We start from the raw sequence: 21,478 nt of genomic DNA, 5'->3' as shown, positions 1-21,478 counted from the left end.
ACAGAGTAGCAGAAATGAGACATTTATTGATGAGTCTGACTGTCTTGGGTTGTTTTTTCCCAGAAATGCTTAGGATTGTCTGGAATTCTATTCTTACCAGCTTTGGATCACTTTTAAATCTTTTTAATAACTTTCACATACAACCACAATCAAACTTAATAATAATTGAAAGCTTTTTCTAAGCTGTCAATCATACATGCCAATCCTGTATTCCTTGCTGTGGAACAAAGATATACTGCATATCCAAATAGGGGTTGTTCAAAATTATACATTTCATTTTTCTTATCCTGCAAAACATAACATATTTTTGAACTGAAACTTTTAAAAATTATCCAGGTTCTAATATTTAAAATTGATACATTGTCTTAATTACAATTCTAATTACAATACCTTGTTTGGATGTGCAAGCGATAACTGATGTACTGTATATCGATTCTGCAGTTTCCATAATTCCATGACTTTCCCTTCATGGTATTGTAATTTCAATGTTGAGTAGTATATTCGTGTATGGATTTGATCACTTGACTAGACTTAATGTTGTGGCTTATTTTCTTTATTCATTTAGGTGGGATATGCATATAGATGCTTATTTACATAAGTTTAGTTGTTTTTTTCATATTTTCTACTTAATCTCGTATGCCTTTGTTCATATTAATACTGTTTAATTATTAATGTTTAGCTTTATTTGGAGCTTTATATTTATTTAAGCAAAAGCATAACTGATTTTTTTATGTAAATGGATCATGAATTCATAATAAGTAAATATTAACTTTTGAAGCAAGCTCATTGAAACATTTCTTTTCTGTTTGTTTCATGTTTGATTTAAAGTTTAACTGAAGTATTAGAAAATGTTTTGTTTGTCATAAAGGTATGTCATAAGTTGGGGTTCTGAGACATAATCAATACCTAAAACAAGAGAGTAGAAGCTCTCAGCTTAGCACTGCTCTCTTCCAAGAAAGTATATGGGCTTATAAACTTTCTGTTTTTTCAGATGACTTCAAGCAATGTAGTATACTGTAGTGTAATCTATGGAAGTTATAACCTGATTTAGATAAACTGAGTGTTTGATATCCTCTTGGCAGGAGAGGTTTAGTTTGGATAAACCTAATGTTAATCATCTGGGTACTAACAATCTGCAGGCATAATGTTGTGGGGGGAGTAAAACTAGGAAAGGCACGTGTAGAGAAGGATCTGGGTGTTCTTTTAGATCATAGACTACTGTAAACTGGCTTCCGGACACATAGTTGAAGGGAGGTATGTTTCACAGAGGTGATTGCCATCTGTGAAGTTAAACTGGTGTATTGCTCTAGTGCACATAGAACTAAGAGGTTTGTTTGGTGCATATGTGCCAGGTTTACGGGCAGTCTGAGAGATGGGCGGATCTGGCTGCCCACATACCCCACCTCTGGGTGTGGGACAAATGTTAAAATGGAGTCTGTTGTTTGACCCATGGTCTTTGTGTGTGGAGGGAGAAGGCCTCCTGTGTGTTATATCCAGACTGAGATGGTATACTGGATGCTATCCAGCCTGTGTGACCTGGACTGGCTCTAAAGAGACTTTATTAAGAATTTCTTACTTTGTTTTGCCTGCACTGAAAAGCTGTTTATTCTTCATTTGCTTGTGGCTGGTTTGTGAAACACCAAAAAACCAGCATGGACATTTGAACAAAAAACCCTTTCTGTGTTTCCTCACAATGCACCCGACTGAGTGGCATTCCCACACTCACAATGTCAATCAGTGGCTTTTAAGGCCAGCAGGATATTGTCATGCATTAAAAGATGCATGGATTCATATCCTAGGGACATACAATACTACTAACGCTTTATAAAGCTTGAGCGCAATCTCTTCTTAAAAATGAAGCTCAGAAATGGATATAATATTATTAAAAGGATGCCCACAAGTTATAAAAATTTCAAATAGCAGCCAAAAAAATGATAAGGGGCAAGTATGATTTTAGTAGGGAAAGATTGAAAGAGCTACATTTATTTAATCTTGAAAAGAGATGTCTAAGGGCTCGTTCACACTAGTAATGATTCTGTCTTCTGAGAGAATCGAACCAATTATCCTAATGACACTCAGCTTAAGCTCTGATCAGAGTTTGATCCGCGTGTCAGTTTACTGTGATACGATTCTCTCGCATGAAAAAATTGTATCACAGATGCCGAGAAGATGGAGAAATTAAATTCCCATCTTCTCCATTGTCTGTGTCAACATAAATTGGACTCCACTCTGATGGTATCCAAGCAGTTCAATGTTTCACACACACTCATAGGCTTGAATGGGTGCAAGGAATCCGATTTGTTGAGCAACTCCCAGCATTCTGTGATTTTTTTCCTTATGTTGAATCAGCATGAGAGAAAAACTCACTTCTGTATTGCTCCATAGTATAACATTTGCCTGATTCCTATCCAATAAAATATCACATAGCACTCATCCGAGTTATGCGCTCGTTTGAGCGAGCCCTAAAGGGAAACATGATTAACATGTTCAAATACATAAGTGGTCAGTACAAAAATATGATCAAAAGCTGTTTTATGCAAAACACCCTTAATAGACAATGAAGACTGACTTCATCTAGACAACAGTTGTTTAATCTCCATAGGATAATACTTAATGGAAAAAAAATACAGGTCACTCCACATTACAGAAATTTATATGAAATAAGTGATAAAGACAAAACCATCAAAGGTGTAAGGTAGTATGCTTATTTTTATTCTGGATAAAACAGGTAACACCAGTCCTTGCCTCAGACCATATTACAGTAAGAAAAAGCAAGGATTTATACACATGATAAGATTCTAATAGTGCTCCACTCAAATAACGAGTATAATGGTAGTCAATGGAAAACTTGAGCAATTTTCCGGCAGACCCTACCAGGAGGTCTGGAGGGGGGGGGGGCGAACAATTGCTGAAATGGATGGAAACAGTGCTAAAATGACATGGTAACAGCATGGGGAAGATGCATTGACACATCTTTGACTCCCAGGTCACTTCTGGGAACAAAGTTTCCTCTCTAATGACTTGTACATAAAGTAAAATAAAAAAGAGAAGAAAAAAAACACCATCTCTCACCATATTTCCTTGTCGATTTTAAATAAATAATTTAAAAAAATGACATGGGTTCCCCCCTATTTTTAATAACCAGCCAAGGCAAAGCACACAGCTGTGGGCTGATATTATCAGGCTGGTAAGGACCATGCTTATTGGCCCCTTCCCAGGCTAAAAATACCAGACCACAGCTGCCACAGAACTGGTACGTTACATTAGATGCGCTAATTCTGGTGCCCTGTCTCAGCTCTTCCCGATTGTCTTGGTGCAATGTCAATCATGGTAATGAGATTAGAGGTTGATGACAGCTGTGATTTGTCAAAAATCACAGCTGGCATCATCCCCTGGGGTTAGTAATGGAAAGGTGTCTGTCAGACACTCCCATTATTAACCCAGTAAGAAAAAGGAAAAAAACACACACAAATCATTTATTCAGAAAAGCACTTCCAGACAAATGCCCTCGTTCTCCCATTTGCTCAAAAAACAAACAAATCCTATGCAGTTTCGAAGTAGTTCAACGATTTCACAATGTTGCACTTCGCCTGAAGCTTATGGAGTGCCGTAACATCTGCTCTGCAAGCCCAGCCGGCTATGAACTGATGTAATCTCAGTGATGTCAGTGATGTTAAATCAGTTCACAACAATCTGAGTCTCACAAAGCATGGTGATCAGCAGTCCAGCAATCCGTGTGACCTGGCGTAATCACTGTAGTAGGTCAGAATGCTGGACTGCACTCTACGTGAATGGCGACTTTGAGACCCGGTAACCTAAAGGGAGCCTTTAAGGGAGACTTTAAGGTTACTAGAGTTCCCAGCTGAAGGAACACCTGGAGGTTGTGAACTCTGGTAACCTTAGTTCACAGCCTCCAGGTGTCCCAGCATCTGGGAACTCCAGTAACCTCAAAGAAACCCGGCTGTGTGCACAAGTTGTGTTTTTACTGTGTTTTATTATTGCTTATTTATTATTGTTATTTTACCTGCATTTTTGTATGGCAATGAATGCTGTTTGAAGCTAGTTGAAAAGAATGAAAAAATGCTTAGTTAGAGAGATGTATAGATAGGTAGTTGATAGATAAAGAGAGAGAAATAGATGGCAGATATTATTTATTTTGTAAGTAAATAAACAAATAAAAAATGGTGTAGGGTTCCCCCTATTTTTAATAACCAGCTAAGGAAAAGCAGAAAGTTGTGGGCAGATATCAGGCTGACTAGGGCCATGGTTATTGGCCCCTTCCCAGCCTAAAAATAGCCGCCGTCAGTCACCCCAGAACTGGCACATCACATTAGATGCACCAATTCTAGCTCCCAGTCTCAGCTCTTCCTGATTTCCCTGGTGTGGTGGCAATCGGGTAATGGGATTAGGGGTTGATGTCAGCAGCTGGTGCTGACACCAAACCGTGGGGTTAGTAATGGAGAAGTATCAGGCAGACACCCCCATTACTAACCCTGTAAGTAATAATCATTAAACACACAGACACACATGCAGAAAAGTCATTTATTTTAATTAAAAAATAACAGACACTCTCTTTCACCAATTTAATTCCCACAAAAAATCCCACACCAGTCCGTCATAGTCCAATGGATCCATCATAATCCACATTGATGTCACAGAATGAGCCCCATCCAAAATTACAGCATATAAAGCCCTATTCAGAGTATGGGTCTTCATAGGCTGTCACTCCAGCACACTCTGCCGGATCTCACAGCACTCCACGATAGCCAGCAGTGTTTGTGACTGGCAGTGTCATTAGTAAGGTTACTGCCAGCCACAGACACTGTTTTCCACATGTCACACAGCATCTGTGACCGGCGGTAACCTTTCTGACATCACAGCTCATCACAGCGACATGCTCTTGTGCTGCCCTCAGCGTGAGAACCGGCAACAGCTGCTACAGCATATCAAGCTTCGTTTTGGGAACCTGGCTTCATGCTGCGAACATCGAATCGGTGATCGTGGTGCTGTGGATTAAGTAAGACCTGCAAAGGACAGTTACTTCCTAATAAATGGATAGATGAGTGGAGTTGTGAGGAAGTGTTTTTTTTAAAAAAGGACTTTTGTGCGTGTTAATTTGTTTTTAAATAACTCATCTGCTAGTAAAGCAGATGTAAATGCTTAAGCAATATTCACTACTTCCCCTGCCCATTTCTCGGTGACAAGAGATGGATGGGGAAGCAGTGAATATTCATTTTATTTTCTGACTTCAGAGGTCAGTGGGCTGAGCACTGGGTCCCCGGGTCTTAGATAGTCCCAATGACGCAATGCGGCTGGCAAATCACAGTAATGCTAGTAGCCAACATGGCTGTCTAACAGCTGCAAAACCTGCGGGACAGGGAATCGAGCATTTCAAGCTAGCACCCCCGATACTCAGCCGAGTAACGAGTGTGCCCGAGCACCCTAATCCTCGATCGAGTAATGAGCAGTGCTGAACACGCTTGCTCTTCACTAAAATGTAAAGGAAATTACATCATTATGTGGAATCAAAGTTCAGGACAACACAGAACATGTCTAGAAAGCCTTTAGACTGATTTGAACCTAGGATTCTACCTTAAGAAGGTAGCAGTTTCCCACTGTGACACTAAGCAAGATCTCAGTTACACTGGATTTGTTAAAATACATAAATATAAGGGCTGATTGTAGATATGACTCAAATTATTTGAGTAGAATTGTATTCTAATTGAATTTTACAAAACTATGTATTCTCCAGAACACAGATTTTTTTGTAATTTTCTTCCTGCAAATTCAGCAAAATGTCTGCCAGCTAACCTCAATTTTACTGAACCATAGAGGGCCGGCAAAAGGTTTAAAATTAAAAGAAACTATTATTCACTTCTCTAGTAGGCACCTCCACTCCTCACTGTCCCTCATCCAAACCTTTTCTTACAACCACCATGAGTTGAAAACCTGGGCCTCTCCAAATGAGGAGATACCGTGATAGCATGATGGATGTCCCTGCCTAGCATGAAGATGCTGGGGTTTCGACACCCAGAGGCTCTAAGAAAAGGTGTTGAGTACCGAACTGTGGACAGCGAGCATCAGGAGTGAATGCTGTAGTGAGTGTTAGCTGTATAATTGTTTTCTAAATATAAATTAATATCCTCTGAGATTTGGACAAGCCCCAGATAATAAAGGACATTCAATTTGAAGTGAATAAATTCACCACAGATCAAATTTACTGTGATTAGCCAACCCAATTGGCAAATTGGAATCTTGATACCCAAAATTTTAAAATGAACATAAACCTATTTCATTTACATGCAAACACACGAGCTTACATACGTAAATATACATGTGTTCACCATTCGTGCACATGACTCATATATACATGCGAACACATACAGTATGCATCAACCACTTAAGGGAATGACTTCAATACTGAAGTTGCTGCTTGAAAATTATGGTCCATTTAATGTTTTTTCAGACACAGTGACTTTTTCTATATGTGCAGGTGTACCTAGCATTAAAATGGTGTAGCCAACCCATTTTGATGACAGGTGGGATGTAAAGAACATACTATATTTATACAACAATCTTTAACATTCGGAAGTGAAATATCTTCCTTTTTTCCATTGAGTTGGATTTTAAACTTTTGCGCATACATGTTTAAAAAAAAAATAGATCTCTGTCTGATGTGTATAAATTTTGTGCCACGGCTTGTGCTAACTGTAGGTCCCTTGAGTAGAGATGATTATGTAGTCTGTAAATTTTTCACAGTAAATGATGAAGTAGGCCATGGTAATAGGTCATGCCTCCTATCACTCCTACATATTTTTTACTTGTCACATTTTTTTTAGATCTGTTGTTGACTAGGGTAAGTCAGAGAAGTCATGTGTATTAATGTACGTATCTGAGATCAAGTTGGCATACAGGTCTGAACTATCATTAATTATGTTGGTCACAACCAGCACCTTCCATCTTCAGAGACTCTTATGAAGGGCAAAATTTCACTCCCTTGATAAATACTCTCATAAGTATCTGTCAAGAGAGAGATATTAATTATTGTTGCTAGCCTAATATAGCTCTACTTCATCATAGCCTCAATCGTTACCTGTTCCATCTGCAATGTTATCTAGTGCCATAGAGAATATTACACAGTTGACTGATAGAGATACATGTACCTATTTATCAAGTAGTGTAATAGAAAAAAATGATACAATAACTCTCTCTGGCACCGTCCAACTTCTCACTCTCAAATACACAAAAAACTCTTATTCATTTTTGTAATAAAAAGGAATGATTAAAAGTTAACAGTTTTTCTCTGGCCAATATCTGCAGAAGTTTGTACTTTCTGTATTGCTATTCTCAATCAAGTGAACAGAAACTAGTATTATAGGTCATTATTAGTATTATACTCTAACAATAGTTTCCCTAAGTTGCAGCTGTTAAATATTTAAAAGTAGGTTTAAATTATTTTTTTTTTAAACTAGAAAAAATGTTGTATTGCTTCAATTTTGCATATAGTCTTAATAAATAAAATAAAATGGACTATTTTAAGTATACAAAACATAGGATAAAAACAAATGACCAAATACCCTGCGGTAAGTAAAGGAAAAGAAAACTAAACAGCGATAATACATGTATGTAACAGATGGTGCTTAGTTGACACAAATTTGTTTAAAAAAAGGTATAAAAAGCTATCCCTCTGCGACAAGGTGTACCCAATCAATGTCAACTAAGTTCCCTATGTTATTTTCATATACTGTACTATTATTATTTATTTTTTTACTTACTGCAGGGTATTTGCCCATTGTTTTTATCCTAGGTTTTCTTTGCTAATGGCCACAGTGTGAATGTACACCTACACATTTCACTTACACTAATAGGTGTGCCGGCCCATTTCTTCATCTTTGCTTTAGATCCTTGTAGTTTGTTCATGTAGTGGTGTGCCCCATTCCCAATTTTTGGACTATGCACTTTGTCTCTATCATTCTCCATGGGCAGGTGTAAAACAGTCAGGTCCAGGTCCTACTCTCCCCCATCTACTTTGAGGCCTGCTGGCACATAGTGAGTTGAATTACAAGAGCTAAGGACCATCCTGATTGGATACACCTTGTCACGGTGAGATGGAGTTTATCGCATTTTTGATCAAAATAGTTTTGATCAAAATAGTGTCAACTGTGCGTTACACTTTTTGTGCATTTTTGTTGTCAATTGTCTCACACTAAACCACAACTCTTTTCCGATAAGTCACGCACCTTTTCTGCAAAATCATCTCTTTAGTTAAGCAAGTCATAAAAATTGTTTGAAATGCATCATAAATATCGTGCTAGGCAATAGAAAGTTTTTAGGTGCAAATTTTGGCAAAATTCTGGCACATTTAGCTTGATAAATATGACCCAATTTCCAAAAATCAGGTTGTCTATTTACATATGGGTTGTCACTGTAGGTTGGACTCTGGAAACTTGTTTATTTCTCATACTTTTATCAAGTATGTAACTATACAGCTCTGGCAAAAATTAAGAGACCATTGCAAAATTTTAATTTTCTCTGATTTTTCTCTTCATAGGTATATTTTTGAGTAAAATGTACATTGTTGTTTTAGTCTATAAACTACTGACTACATGTCTCCGAAATTCAAAGCTAAAAATTTTGTATTTATTTGCAGCAAATGATAAAGCGTCAAAATACTAAAAAAGAAACAGTGCTTTCAGACCTCAAATTTCTCATGTTCTAACTCAGGAACAGTTCAGAAATCAATTTTTGGTGGAATAACCATGATTTTTAATCACAGCTTTCAATCGTCTTGGCATGCTTTCCACCAGTCTTTCCCTGCTTTCCAATAGAAAACTGTTCAGTGGTTTCTTAATTTTTGCCAGAGATGTATAACTGAAGGCCCCTTCCAACTCTAACATTCTATGATTCCTGGTTGACCACTGTGCAGACCAGTGGTGGACACAAAAATAAGAGGGCCCCTGTGCAAGAACAGCATATGGCCCCTTTGCAGTCCAGTTGCTCATCATGATGCATAATTCCACCTGCTTTGGAGATTGTAGTTGCCCCTTTGTTTCTTGAGCGCCGGTAGTGTTGCACAATTTACACCAATGATATGTCTACCTCTAGTGCAGGTACAGGAACACAAATCCCTGCACAGCTGGGGAACTGGAACTTTTCTGTGCAAGAAAAAAGTCAGGTGGACTTTGGTATCTTTATTCTAATGCTTAATATAAATTCAACAAGTTGGACTCCAAAAACAATGATAGCATGATATATTGAAAAATGTCGCAGCATTTAATATCGTAATACCCCTTTCCAGATTAACTAAATTTTGGTGCAATAAAAGATTATTTTTTGCAAAGTATTTTTTTGAGACGAACTTATTATATGCTACCATTTAGATCATGATAGAACTTTTGTAAGGAGTTACTACTGAGTATGAGTATGTTTGTTATTACCATCATAGGATTACTCACAGTTGAAATAATCAATTATATTCTTGAAATTAGGAAAAATATATGTGTAATGTGTTCTCCCTGACAAAAAAAAATATGTGTATTTTTAAACATTTTTCTTAAAATACAATTGTGTTGCATCCCAAATATAATTGTGATTTTGATTATAACTGCCACTGAATAATTCGATAACATGTTACTATTATATTTTGCTGTTTGCTTATATGTTATCATTATGATAATCAGCACTTTATTGTCTATTATTATTATTTTATTTAAAATATTGTAAATATTGTATATTCATTATTTTGCATTCTTATTTTGTTCTCCTGAGTAATTGGCTGGTTAGCATTGAAATTGATATATTGTATTAAAATCTTGGAATAAACTACAATGTTGTTTTTTTTCCAATGTGTTCAGTATTTTCATATAATATAGATGTAAGATATGTATATATGTATGTTTCATCATTAATCATACCTTATTAAACTGTATTTTCTTTCTTACAGTAAATGAGGGTGGTATAAAACAAGCATCAAATATGTGTCCTGATCCTGGAGAACCGGAAAATGGGAAAAGGATAGGCTCTAATTTTAGGTAAAATATTAATCCAAAAGAGCATATAGATGGCTATGTTTTAAATGATAGAAGTGTAATAGTCAAGTATACTAACCAAAAATCAAATGCCGCTTTGTTCCTTCCATCTTTTATTACTAAACCTTTTCTTTTTTGTAGGTGTATTTTTGCAGAAGCAAATTGTGCTCAAACAAATTTTCTAATGTACAGAATAATTACGATGTAAATCATTGCTATTAAAATGCACCTACATCTAAGGGTCACCTTCTACTAATATTACCATTACATATGTTTAACTTTTATATTGTGCATATTCATATCTTCTATAAACTAACAAGAACCCAGCCACTGTACACCTTTTCGTGAAATGGCTGTAACATGGATAGATGAATAGATAGATAGAAAGATCGATAGATAGATATGTGATAGATAGATAAAGTAGATGGATAGATAGATGGATAGATATATATATGGATAGATATGGATAGATAGAAGGACAGATATGGGGAGATAGATAGATGTGTGAAAGATACAGTAGATAGATATGAGATAGATAAATAGATACATACATAGATATGTGATAAATAGATGAGATAGATATAAAAGATAGATATGAGAGATAGATATAGATATAGATAGAGGACTATGAGCTAATATATCTCTCTCTCTCTTGAAAAGTCAGTTTTAGTGTTACAAGCACTAAGTATATCAAAAAAGTAAATCTACGCCAGTTCTGAGCTGCCATAGGTTTCAGCCACACTGTATGTCAGTTTTCTGGCATATATTACGGAGTATTTGTTGCACTGGCATAAACCATGCCCCCTATTATTAAACCCACCCACTAAGGGCTAAGGCAAAGTCAAAAGGAGAAAAAGTTGCTAAATGATCAATTAGCCCCATATCCTTAAAAAGTATATTCTTTACATCTTAGGGCTCATTCAAATGTCCAAATTTCACTTATGAGGGCTGTCCACATTTTTCACAGGTAACACTCGTACCTGTGATGTTCTGTGAGACCATTCACATGTCTGAGATTTTTCACAGACTGAAAAGTCTCTGAAAAATTGCAAAAACACATCAATTTTGCTCCGAGGGTTGAATCGAAATAAGCAATGTAATTCAATGGGTCAGTGGCAAAATTGGATCGCACTTGGATGACATCCGAGTACAGTCTGATTTTCACAGACTGTCAGAATGGAGAAGGTGGAGAAACTTTATTTAAGTTCTCCGTGTACAAGAAAAATGTATGACACTCTGATCAAACTCTGATCAAAATAATCAGTCTGTTTTTCTCATGCAAGAGAAAATTGAACTTCTGAACGAGCCCTTATGAAAACTGATTTGGGCCGGAATCACGCATACAGAATTTTAAAGGAAATAATAAGGTGCACGGCTATGTTCACAAATGTCTGGTATGCTATGGATTTCTGCAGCATATTTTAATATTTGCAAAGTGGATGACATTTAACCAAATCTCATTACCAGATTGCATAAAAAAAATTTAATCGGGAAATTGACATGCGCTGGAGATTTTAAATCCACAGCATATCAATTCATGCCACAGATTGGTGATTTTTTTTTAAGATTTTCCCCATAATGTTCAATTGGGAAGTCAAAATCCATAACAAAATCCCATAAATGGTAGATTTTTTTGTGGCTGGATCTACAGAAAAATCTGGAACTACTGGAGGAAAACCACTTTGCAAAGTGTAGAATACATACCTTCATGTTGTATTTGTGGCTCCCATGCCTGGCCTGCTGCAGGACTTTGTAGACCTGAGACTCCTGTGATGATATCTTGTCTTTTGTGATTACTGCAGCCAATCACAGGCTGCAATAGTCACATGGGACATGATATCATTGCAAGTAGCCAGGCTGTACAGAGTCCGGCAAGATAAGTGTAGTGTTCTTTTTTATTTTTCCCTATCCATTGCAATAAATTTGCTACAAATCAGTTCCAAAATGCACACAATTTGATACAGGTTGACCGCTGTTGACATCCCTATGGTTTATGAGAGCATTGTTGCCAAAATTTTCCATCTCAATTCATCCCAGCAGTTCCACCCTTTGTGAGCATACTCCTTGGGCTCGATTCATCAAACTATTTATTTCAGTTTTCTGGTGTACAACTTCTTGAAATGTCATAACTATTTAGTGCAACTCGTAGTTATGCAAACATTTTGTGACTTTTGGTGTTTTTGATTAGTTCAAGCCAACTTTCTCTACTCTTTGAAAGGTGGGGAGAGCTTCGATGGTCAGGGGGCATGGTTGACAAATAAATCAGAATTTAGGCCACAAAACTGGTGTGAATAAACTCCATCCTCTTAATGAATTTGACTCATCTTACTCCAGGGCACTCTTCATCAAAACTTAAATTTTGGTGAATTTGAGCCTCTGATTTTCTCTATACAAAACATTTTTGAAGATAAGATATATTTCTGACATCGTTCCAAAGATTTCATCAAAAACTTGCACAAAAACAGAATGTATAATTTCTTACAGCCTTATAGTCAACTTTTAAAGGGCCTGATTTATGATGGAGTTTTCGACAGTTTGATGTAGAACTCCTTAAAATTTCTCAAATGTTGGCACAACTAAACATTGAGCAAAAATTTTGCAATTTGTAGCTTTTTCTATGCCAGTCCGGCCAAGCTCCACCAACGTGGATGGAGATGGGGCAGGAAAGCCCACCCATCACCTTCATTATAAATTGTGCCACAAAAATTATGTAAATTAGGCCAGAAATGTGTGCCAGCCCTTGACTGAATTAATATTTTGTAGATGAGGTGCACGCCATTTGTACGATATGCCAAATTCATTAAAAGTCAAATGTGGTACATCCTAATTCAGTGCTCCTTTAATTAAGACTGGCTTACAAATTGAGGCAGGGTAATGGACTTTTTCAACTTGTGGCCTATTTGGAGGTGATTTCATTCAGACTGTGTTTTATTTCAGTTTATCAAACATAAAATAGCAAATTGCTGTAAACTTAAAACCCTAATTCACAAACATAGGTTCACCTTCAGATAACCAAATCTGAATGTGTGCTTTAAATATGAAGAATAATTTTATTGATTAGTCAAGGTCTGAAGTTTCTACCATTCTTTTAAAAGAGTCAAGTACTACATTTCAATCAAATCTCACTTTGAACTACTCAGACAATCATATTTTATTAAAATTACTTCTCATGTGAGCTGCATATTTATATGAAATCATGCAGTTTAATGAGTAGTGGAAGACTGTATAGATCTCGTAGATTTAAAGCATCATCAGAACAGGTTCTTTAACCGTTGATTATGTGACTGCAATGTATTACTATAGATGAGCATATACATAATTAAGCTATGTTAAAGGCAAGTGTTAATGCCTCAATGATTATTCCAAGCAACGAAAAATCCCAGAATATCTACTCCAGTGAATCAGGAGCTAGCACCATTTAAAGAAGCATTTACATTCTTTGTTAGGCCATAGAATTACTATAGGCCCTCATGTATCTGTATCTTAGACCAAAGTCGGCCAAACCCACCATTATCAGAAGAATCATATGGCAGTCTAAAGTGTGTGGGATACTCCTGACTCTTCCCCTACAGATGTTCTTGGGGTAAATGTAACGGTTCTCAAAGAACACCGCAAGGCAGGTTTCAAGTACGTGACAGCAGACGAGAAGGCTGAAACAAGGCTCCGGCTTTATTATGTACAAGAGAGTTATATGCCAGGAAATAAGATTAGCATTATTTACAATGATAAGATCAATGACATGAACATAAGAAGAAATAGCTGAAGCGAGACACAAAACTATACTTCAGCTATGGCAAGGAAATCTCAATACAACAGTACACATAAAGTCTTACAAACTACTCTAAGCTAATCTCTAACTGGATTTCAGCTATTCGGGCCACGTTGCTACAGCATCCTAACTAAACAAGCCTACACTTAACCCTAGTACAGTTCAACACCGGTGAGTCACTTACAATTGCGTGGATGGCAGCCGCCGCTTGTTCTCAGTGTAACGGTCCCGAATCAATCCACTTGAGATCTTTCCCCTGTATACTGGATCTTTTTCCTCCACAAGCAGGCAAATCCTGTTTCACTTTCACTTTTGGGGAATGGCTGACGCTCTGTGCTGTCTGTTGCATCAGATCACATGTCTCCAGGAGAATCGTTCTTTACATGGAATGAATTTCTCCACTCTAACACAGTCTTGGCAACAAATCTTGCTGGAGTCCACACTCTTATCACTCATAGATTAGCAGTTCCTTTTTATAACCACTCCTTATGAGGGAACCACAAGCAGGAATCTCTCCATTCCTCAGACACACACGAGGAGCTCCCTTCTTCCTGGTTCTCCATCTCTTACAGTACCAACCAAAGAAACTCTGAGTAGGGGGGGAGGCGACTAGTTCAAAACCAGAAAACCCAGAGGGGAGCATGGCTTATTAAAGTCACAGGGCATTCAATGTCCAGTAAGGGCTCGTTCCTTACATAAAAAAAGACAACTTGAATTTTAACACCTTACCTTTTTGTTGCTCAGTAGATAAGCCGCTGCCCTAGCAGTGTGGCAGACACTTTCACCATCCCCTTTAAAAATACATGAATGGTCAGCCAAGCTGAAGGTTGATATGTTTGGGAGAGTCAGGAGAAATAGCTGATGGCCAAGCTCAGCTGTCATTTGTCGTATATGAATGGCCAGCTTAAGCCAAAGAAATGTTATTTAAAGAGATTGTCCACTGCTGTAACATCGATGACCTATCATTTGGATAGGTTATCAATGTCTGATAGGTGAGGGTGTGACAACCGCGACACCCGCCAATCAGCTGTTCTCAATGTCGATGGCTGAAGGTGCTTAGTTACAGAGCTGCACAGCCCAGCTCTGTCGATAGAATAATTCTCGCAGCCGGGTTTTGCATATCCTCCCCCTATTGCTTTGAATACGGGGGTAGAAGTACAATACCTGGCCGTGGCTACTATAATATTGTAGTGTTGACAGAGCTGCACCGTGCAGCTTTGTAACTGAGCAGTTCCAACCAACACCGGGAACAGCTGATCAGCAGGAGCGCCAGGTGTTGCAGCCCACTTGCCAGACATTAATAACGTATCCTAAGGAAAGACTATCAATGTTAAAGTAGTGGACAACCTCCTTAACTCTGAAGTCTATGAAACTTAAAGGCCCCCAAACACAATAGAAAAAGCTGGACCTACCGATTCATGCAAGATCATATGGTCATTTATTGTGTAAAGTGACCTCCTGACTTTCCTCGACACATGATGTTGAGAAAAGGACTTGGTGTGTAGAATTTAGTTTGGTTTGAAAATATACCACTGCAAGGAGACTCTGGCAACAGACTTCTCATAGAGAACACGGGAGCAATCGGCTGAGATGAACACTCCTATATATGGGGTAATCAGGAGAGATTGCTTGTAAATAAATGATTGTTCAGCCGACAACAACCTAATATGTACAATACACCCAGCTTTAGAATCAAGAAGTGTATATTTGGTGTCCATTCCAAGCAGATAATTTGTCACTGAAATGTCGGTTGTCTATCATTTTCTTCAGTTGATGTACATAAGTTAGACTTAGGAAACATATGGATGCACATTGGTACACACAAAGTGTTTAATTCTATAATATACTGTATTCTTATGCTTTATTTTAGCCTTGGTGCAACAGTTCTGTTCTCTTGCGATGAAGACTATGTTCTTCAAGGTGAAAAAAAAATCACTTGTCAAAGGATTGCAGACGTTTTTGCAGCTTGGAGTGACCACAGACCCGTATGTAAAGGTAGGAAGCTGAGAATATATTGCAAACTAACTTTAAGATGAATGTAGCACCTTATTTTTATGTATTATTATTTATAATGAAATATATTGATATTTTATTCTGTTTTCTTTTCATAATTAAGGGGCAGTCATCTTGCCTGAGCTTGCTGCAAAGCAAACCTATAGGTATGCTTTACAGCACCTGGACATTTAAAGTGATTTTGTGGGAAAGTGTTGCGAGCATTCTATGCAATTTTTATAGAGGTCATTATAACTTAAAAGGGACAGTTGATAAGCTTAGCTTTGCCTACATTGTAAATGTTGTGTTGTGTTGTCAGTGGTGTGGTAACACCTTTAAGAGGCCATAGGCTCAAAAAGGCTTCCTCAAACAGACATGGCGCTAGACACTCAGCCTGACAGATTCAAGAGGAACCCTTGTCTTTGCCCTTTAATTCCTGTACATGAATCTAGTCTTACAACAGGGTCCATTGGATTGCTTCCACATGAGTGCTGCTGGCCAGAAGAGAGGAAAGTCAAGGTAGCCAGGTTAGAGCCAGGAGTTCAGCAAAGGTACAAAATCAGCAGACAAAGAATGGTCAAGAAACAGGCTGTGGTCAAAACCAAGAGGGCAGCAAAGATACAAAATCCTCAGACTAAGAATGGTCAGTAAACAGGTTACAGTCAGACAACAGGAATTCAACAATTTACACAGAAAACATCAAACAGAACCAGAAAAAAATATTAACTGGCAGTGAGAGTGAGAGGCTCAGGGGTTTAAAGAAATGACAGCATTGCCCAGGGCTCACATAGGAACTAGGAATTAACGCCGTACCTCCCTTAACTGAGCAGCACCAAAAGACCAAGGAATTAAACAGGATCACCATGCTGACGCCTCTCAAAACAAAGAGAAATCATATTTTCTTTTTTTTTCCTTTATTTTCATCTTTTGCTTTTGGATAAAAATGTTACCAATTTTTTCCATTATATTGTATAAACCGTTTTACCTTCTCAAAATTGACCAATTTACTCACCTCTCCTCTTGATTATATTTTTTTCCAATCTTTCTTATTTTTTTCCTACAAAGCCCATTTTCTTAGACCCTAATGGTGAATTCTAATTAAACAGAGGGGGTACTCTTTTCAGGACCCTAATCTCTTGGTCAGAGTATATTGTAGTTACAGACAGTGTTTCTAGTTCTGCATACCCTGTCCTGTCTGGTACTACAGGGGTTAAATACTGATGTGAATGGGCAATGTGAAATGTCTAGTTTATTTTGTGGTGGTACTGTTGGTAAATTGAACACTTGCTATGCTACCAATCCTCTTCATAGATAACAGCTGATCACTGGAGTCCCAACAGAGAGACACTTTTTAATTACATTATTTTTTAAAAAGTAACCATCTTTTTAATTTTAATCTCATAAATCAATAGTACATATGAAAATAAGCAACTTTGCAATCTATCTTACCAGAGAAGTCTGCCTTTTCCTCCTTTTTGACTGATCATTCATTCCCAAAATTCTCAATTTACAGGTAAAATCTGTCTTTAGTGAATACAGATTTTCTCATTACTGATATAGGAGATGAGAGTTGCTGCTGATAAAATTCTATGGAGAGGGAGTAGTAAGAGGCAGAGCTCCTCCCTTCTCCCTCCTCCCATCTACATAGAATCTTATCAGTAGCAGCTGCCATCTCCTACTTCAGTAATGGGAAAATCTGTCTTCACCAAACCGTAAATTGATAATTTTGAGAATGAATGATCTGTCTGGGAGGAGAAAGAAGTAGATTTCTTTGATAAGATATATTTCAAAGTTGCATATTTTCATTTGTACTATTGATTTATGAAATAAAATTTAAAACGACAGTTACTCTTTAAAAACAATGTAATTACAAAGTGTCTCGCTGTTGGGATCTCAGTCACAAAAAGTCAATGTCCAAAGTGGAGAACCTTTACCTAAAGCTAAATCAGAAGGACACAAAAAGGGGATAGTTTTAGCATTTTAAGGGCATAAATGATGGTAGAACAATGGTAAAGGAGTAGTTAGGTCAATTATTCCAAACCAGGCGCTATAAAAAAAGATAGAGGCATTGAGGTATTATTAAACATTTTTTTGCTGCATAAAATTAGCACTTGTTATAGAACAAGAAAATTCGAATCAGGTTTGTGATATTTCCTGTGCTGACAGCACATTGACAATGAGGGCATTGATAGGATTTGTAAGCACCGTACTGAGAAATGAGGAAGCAGTGAAGTTGAAAGAGTTTGTGAACACAGAGGTAGATTACTGCACGTTAATATAGGGCATTTCCGAAGGACAAATCCTCTGAATATTAACTCTTTTGGTATTATTTATATGATAAATTTTAATCTCAGTTTGGTAATTTCTGCACTACAACATGATAACTATGACTGCAAGTGTTTTTATGGATAAGTACTAATAACATTCAAATATAAATTTATCACTGTATAAATGTATCAGGTAATATTCAGGTGCATCTCACTAAATTAAAATATCATCAAATAGTTAAATTATTTCAGTTCTTCAATACAAAAAGTGAAACTCATATATTATATAGAGTCATTACAAACAGAGCAATCTATTTCAAGTGTTTATTTCTGTTAATGTTGATGATTATGGCTTACAGTCAATGAAAACACAAAAGTCATTATCTCAATAAATTAAAACACCAGGAAAAAGGCTTCCTAAAGATTTGAAAAGGTCCCTTAGTCTGTTTCAGTAGGCTCCACAATCATGAGGAAGACTGCTGACTTGACAGATGTCCCGAAGGCAGGCATTTACACACTCCACAAGGTCCCAGAGTTTCAGTTTTCAATTGGAAATCAAGGTCCCAGAGTCTGGAGGAAGAGTGGAAAGGAACACAATCCAAGCTGCTTGTGATCTAGTGGGAAGTTTCCACAATCAGTAATGGTTTGGAGAGCCATGTCATCTGCTGGTGTAGGTCCACTGTGTTTTATCAAGACCAAAGTCAGCGCAGCCGTCTACCAGGAAATTGTAGAGCACTTTATGCTTCCCTCTGTCAACAAGCTTTTTGGAGATGGAAATTTCATTCTCCAGCAGGACTGGGCACCTGTCCCCACTTCCAAAAGTACCAATACCTGGTTTGACCCCTTAATGACCTTGGGATTTTCCATTTTTGCGGTTTCGTTCTTTGCTCCCTTTGTTCCCAGAGCCATAGCATTTTTATTTTTTAGCCAATATGGCAGTGTGAGGGCTTATTTTTTGCAGGACAAGTTGTACTTTTGAACGACATTACTGGTTTTACCATATCGTGTACGGGAAAACGGGGAAAAAAATTCCAAGTGGGGTGAAGTTGCAAAAAAAGTGCAACACCACAGTTGTTTTTTTTTTTTTTTTTTACCACATTCACTGAATGCTAAAACTGACCTGCCATTCTTATTCTCCAGGTCATTACGAGTACGTAGATACCAAAATGAATAGGTTCTTTTTTATTTAAATGGTGAAAAAAAATCTAAAGTTTGCTTTAAAAAAAAACGGCACTATTTTCCGAGACCAGTAGCGTCTCCATTTTTAGGGATCTGGAGCTGGGGGAGGGCTTATTTATTGCGCTCCGAGCTGACATTTTTTATTGATACCATTTTGAGGTAGATCCGATGTTTTGATCGCCCGTTATTGCATTTTATTGCACTGTTGCGGTGACCAAAAAAACGTAATTCTGGCGTTTAGAATTTTTTTCTCGTTACGCAGTTTACCAATCGGGTTAATTATTTTTTTATATTGATAGCTCAGGTGATTATGAACGTGGTGATACCAAATATGTGTATGTGTTTTTTTTTTTAATATTTTATTTTCAATGGGGTGAAAGGGGGGTGATTTAAACTTTTATATTTTTTTTATTTTTTTAATATTTTTAAAAACATTTTTTACACTTTCTGCTTGCTTCAATAGACTCCATAGGAGACTAGAAGCAGCAGTTGTCTGATTGCTTCTACTGCATAAAAGTGGTGAGCAGATCGCCTGTATGCAGTAGAAATGCTCATGTGCTATGAGCGCTGACCACTAGGTGGCAATCATAGCAATATTTACATGACAACCACAGGGGTCTGCTGCAGACCCCGTGTTGTCATGCCCACGCATTGTTGATCCGTGATCATGTGACGGGGTCACCAATGGCCAGGGCTAATGCCACGCTTCCGGTGCAGCAATGTTAAATGCTGCTGTCAGAGATTGACAGCAGCATTTAACTGGTTAACAGCTGCGGGTGGATCTCGATTCCACCCGCGGCTGTTGCGGCCACATGTCAGCTGTATAAATAAGCTGACATGTGCCCGGTTCAGTACAGGCTCAGCGCTGGAGCCCTCACTGACCGAGGGTGATGGCCTGGGGCATACTAATACCCCCCAGGCTTTAAAGGGGTTAAAAACAACAGTATCACTCTGCTTGATTGGCCAGCAAACTTTCCTGACCTTAACCCCAAAGAGAATCTATGGGGTATTGTCAAGAGGAAGATGAGAGACACAGACCCAACAATGTAGACGAGATGAAGGCTACTATCAAAGCAACCTGGGCTTCCATAACAACTCAGCAGTGCCACAGGCTGATCTCATCCATGCCACGCCGCGTTGATGCAGTAATTGATGTGAAATGAGCCTCGACCAAGTAATGAGTGCATTTACTGAACATACATTTCAATAGGCCAACATTTCGGAATTTAAAATAATTTTTCAAGCTTTTGTTATAAAGTATTCTAATTTACTAAGATAATGACTTTTGTGTTTTCATTGGCTGTAAGCCATAATCAGCAACATTAACAGAAATAAACACTTGAAATAGATCACTCTGTTTGTAATGACTCTATATATTGTGAGTTTCACTTTTTATATTAAAGAACTGAAATAAATTAACTTTTTGATGATATTCTAATTTAGTGAGATGCACCTGTACTGTATTTCATAACTGAAATCAAGGACATGATGCTTTGCAGATGGATATCATATTACAATGGGTGAATTATTACTATTATTATTATTTCAGGACTCTATTTTGAGTTGCTTTAGAACCTCCATTAAAGTTTAATGGTGAGGAGTAGTGTTGAGCAAATTTGTTAGGCATTTCAAATTCGTGTTCGGGGTTCCAACTTGTTCGCGCCAAAAAACTGAACACTAGTGGGGAGCAGCTAATAAGAATTTATCTATTCATGGATTTGAAAATGTGCCATGTGATACTTCACTTCTTTTAAAATTGTTGGATACTTCTGGTCAATTTGTCGTAGAGATTATAACTAATTACTGGGGGCTTAGCATTGGGTAAGCTTAAGGGTATGTTCACAAGTATCATTTTTGCGGAGTTTTTACGCAGCATATTTGATGCGTAACATACAAAGCTTTTTAAAACAGCAGCATAATTATTGAGATTTCTGAAATCTCATGCACACGCTGTATTTTTACGGCATGCATTTTGAGTCATGCTGCGGTTTTGCCAAGACAAACCACATCAATTCTTTCAGCATTTTTTGCAGCATTTTTCATCCATTCAAATGCATGCATAAAAAACACAGGTAAAAACGCACATAAAAATACAAAAAAGTCCACGTATCCTAAGTGGCAAAAAAGTAATAAGTGAACATACCCTAATACTCTTAGCTATTTTCTCCAGAGTAACTGCTTCTTTATGCATTTGGACCAGAAACCAGGAGAGGGAGTTGACTATATCAAATACAGTATTGTGA

At 37.4% G+C, this 21,478-nt stretch overlaps 1 protein-coding gene across 7 annotated transcripts in view; it reads left to right on the top strand.

Annotated features, from left to right (window-relative positions):
* CSMD3 (CUB and Sushi multiple domains 3) overlaps positions 1 to 21,478 on the top strand; it is a 2,085,767-nt gene that overhangs the window by 898,502 nt on the left and 1,165,787 nt on the right. For all 7 annotated transcript variants that reach the window (XM_073679791.1, XM_073679790.1, XM_073679789.1 and 4 more), the window contains 2 exons: positions 9,944 to 10,031; positions 15,668 to 15,792. In XM_073679791.1, coding sequence (XP_073535892.1) covers positions 9,944 to 10,031; positions 15,668 to 15,792 — 213 coding nt within the window. The remainder of the gene's footprint in view (positions 1 to 9,943; positions 10,032 to 15,667; positions 15,793 to 21,478) is intronic.

This window comes from Phyllobates terribilis, unplaced genomic scaffold (genome assembly GCF_046119375.1).
Source record: "Phyllobates terribilis strain yellow unplaced genomic scaffold, ASM4611937v1 Scaffold_4__5_contigs__length_816908805, whole genome shotgun sequence".
NCBI lineage: Eukaryota > Metazoa > Chordata > Amphibia > Anura > Dendrobatidae > Phyllobates > Phyllobates terribilis.
Note: the sequence above shows the minus strand (reverse complement) of the source record. Positions and strands in the feature narration are given on the sequence as shown.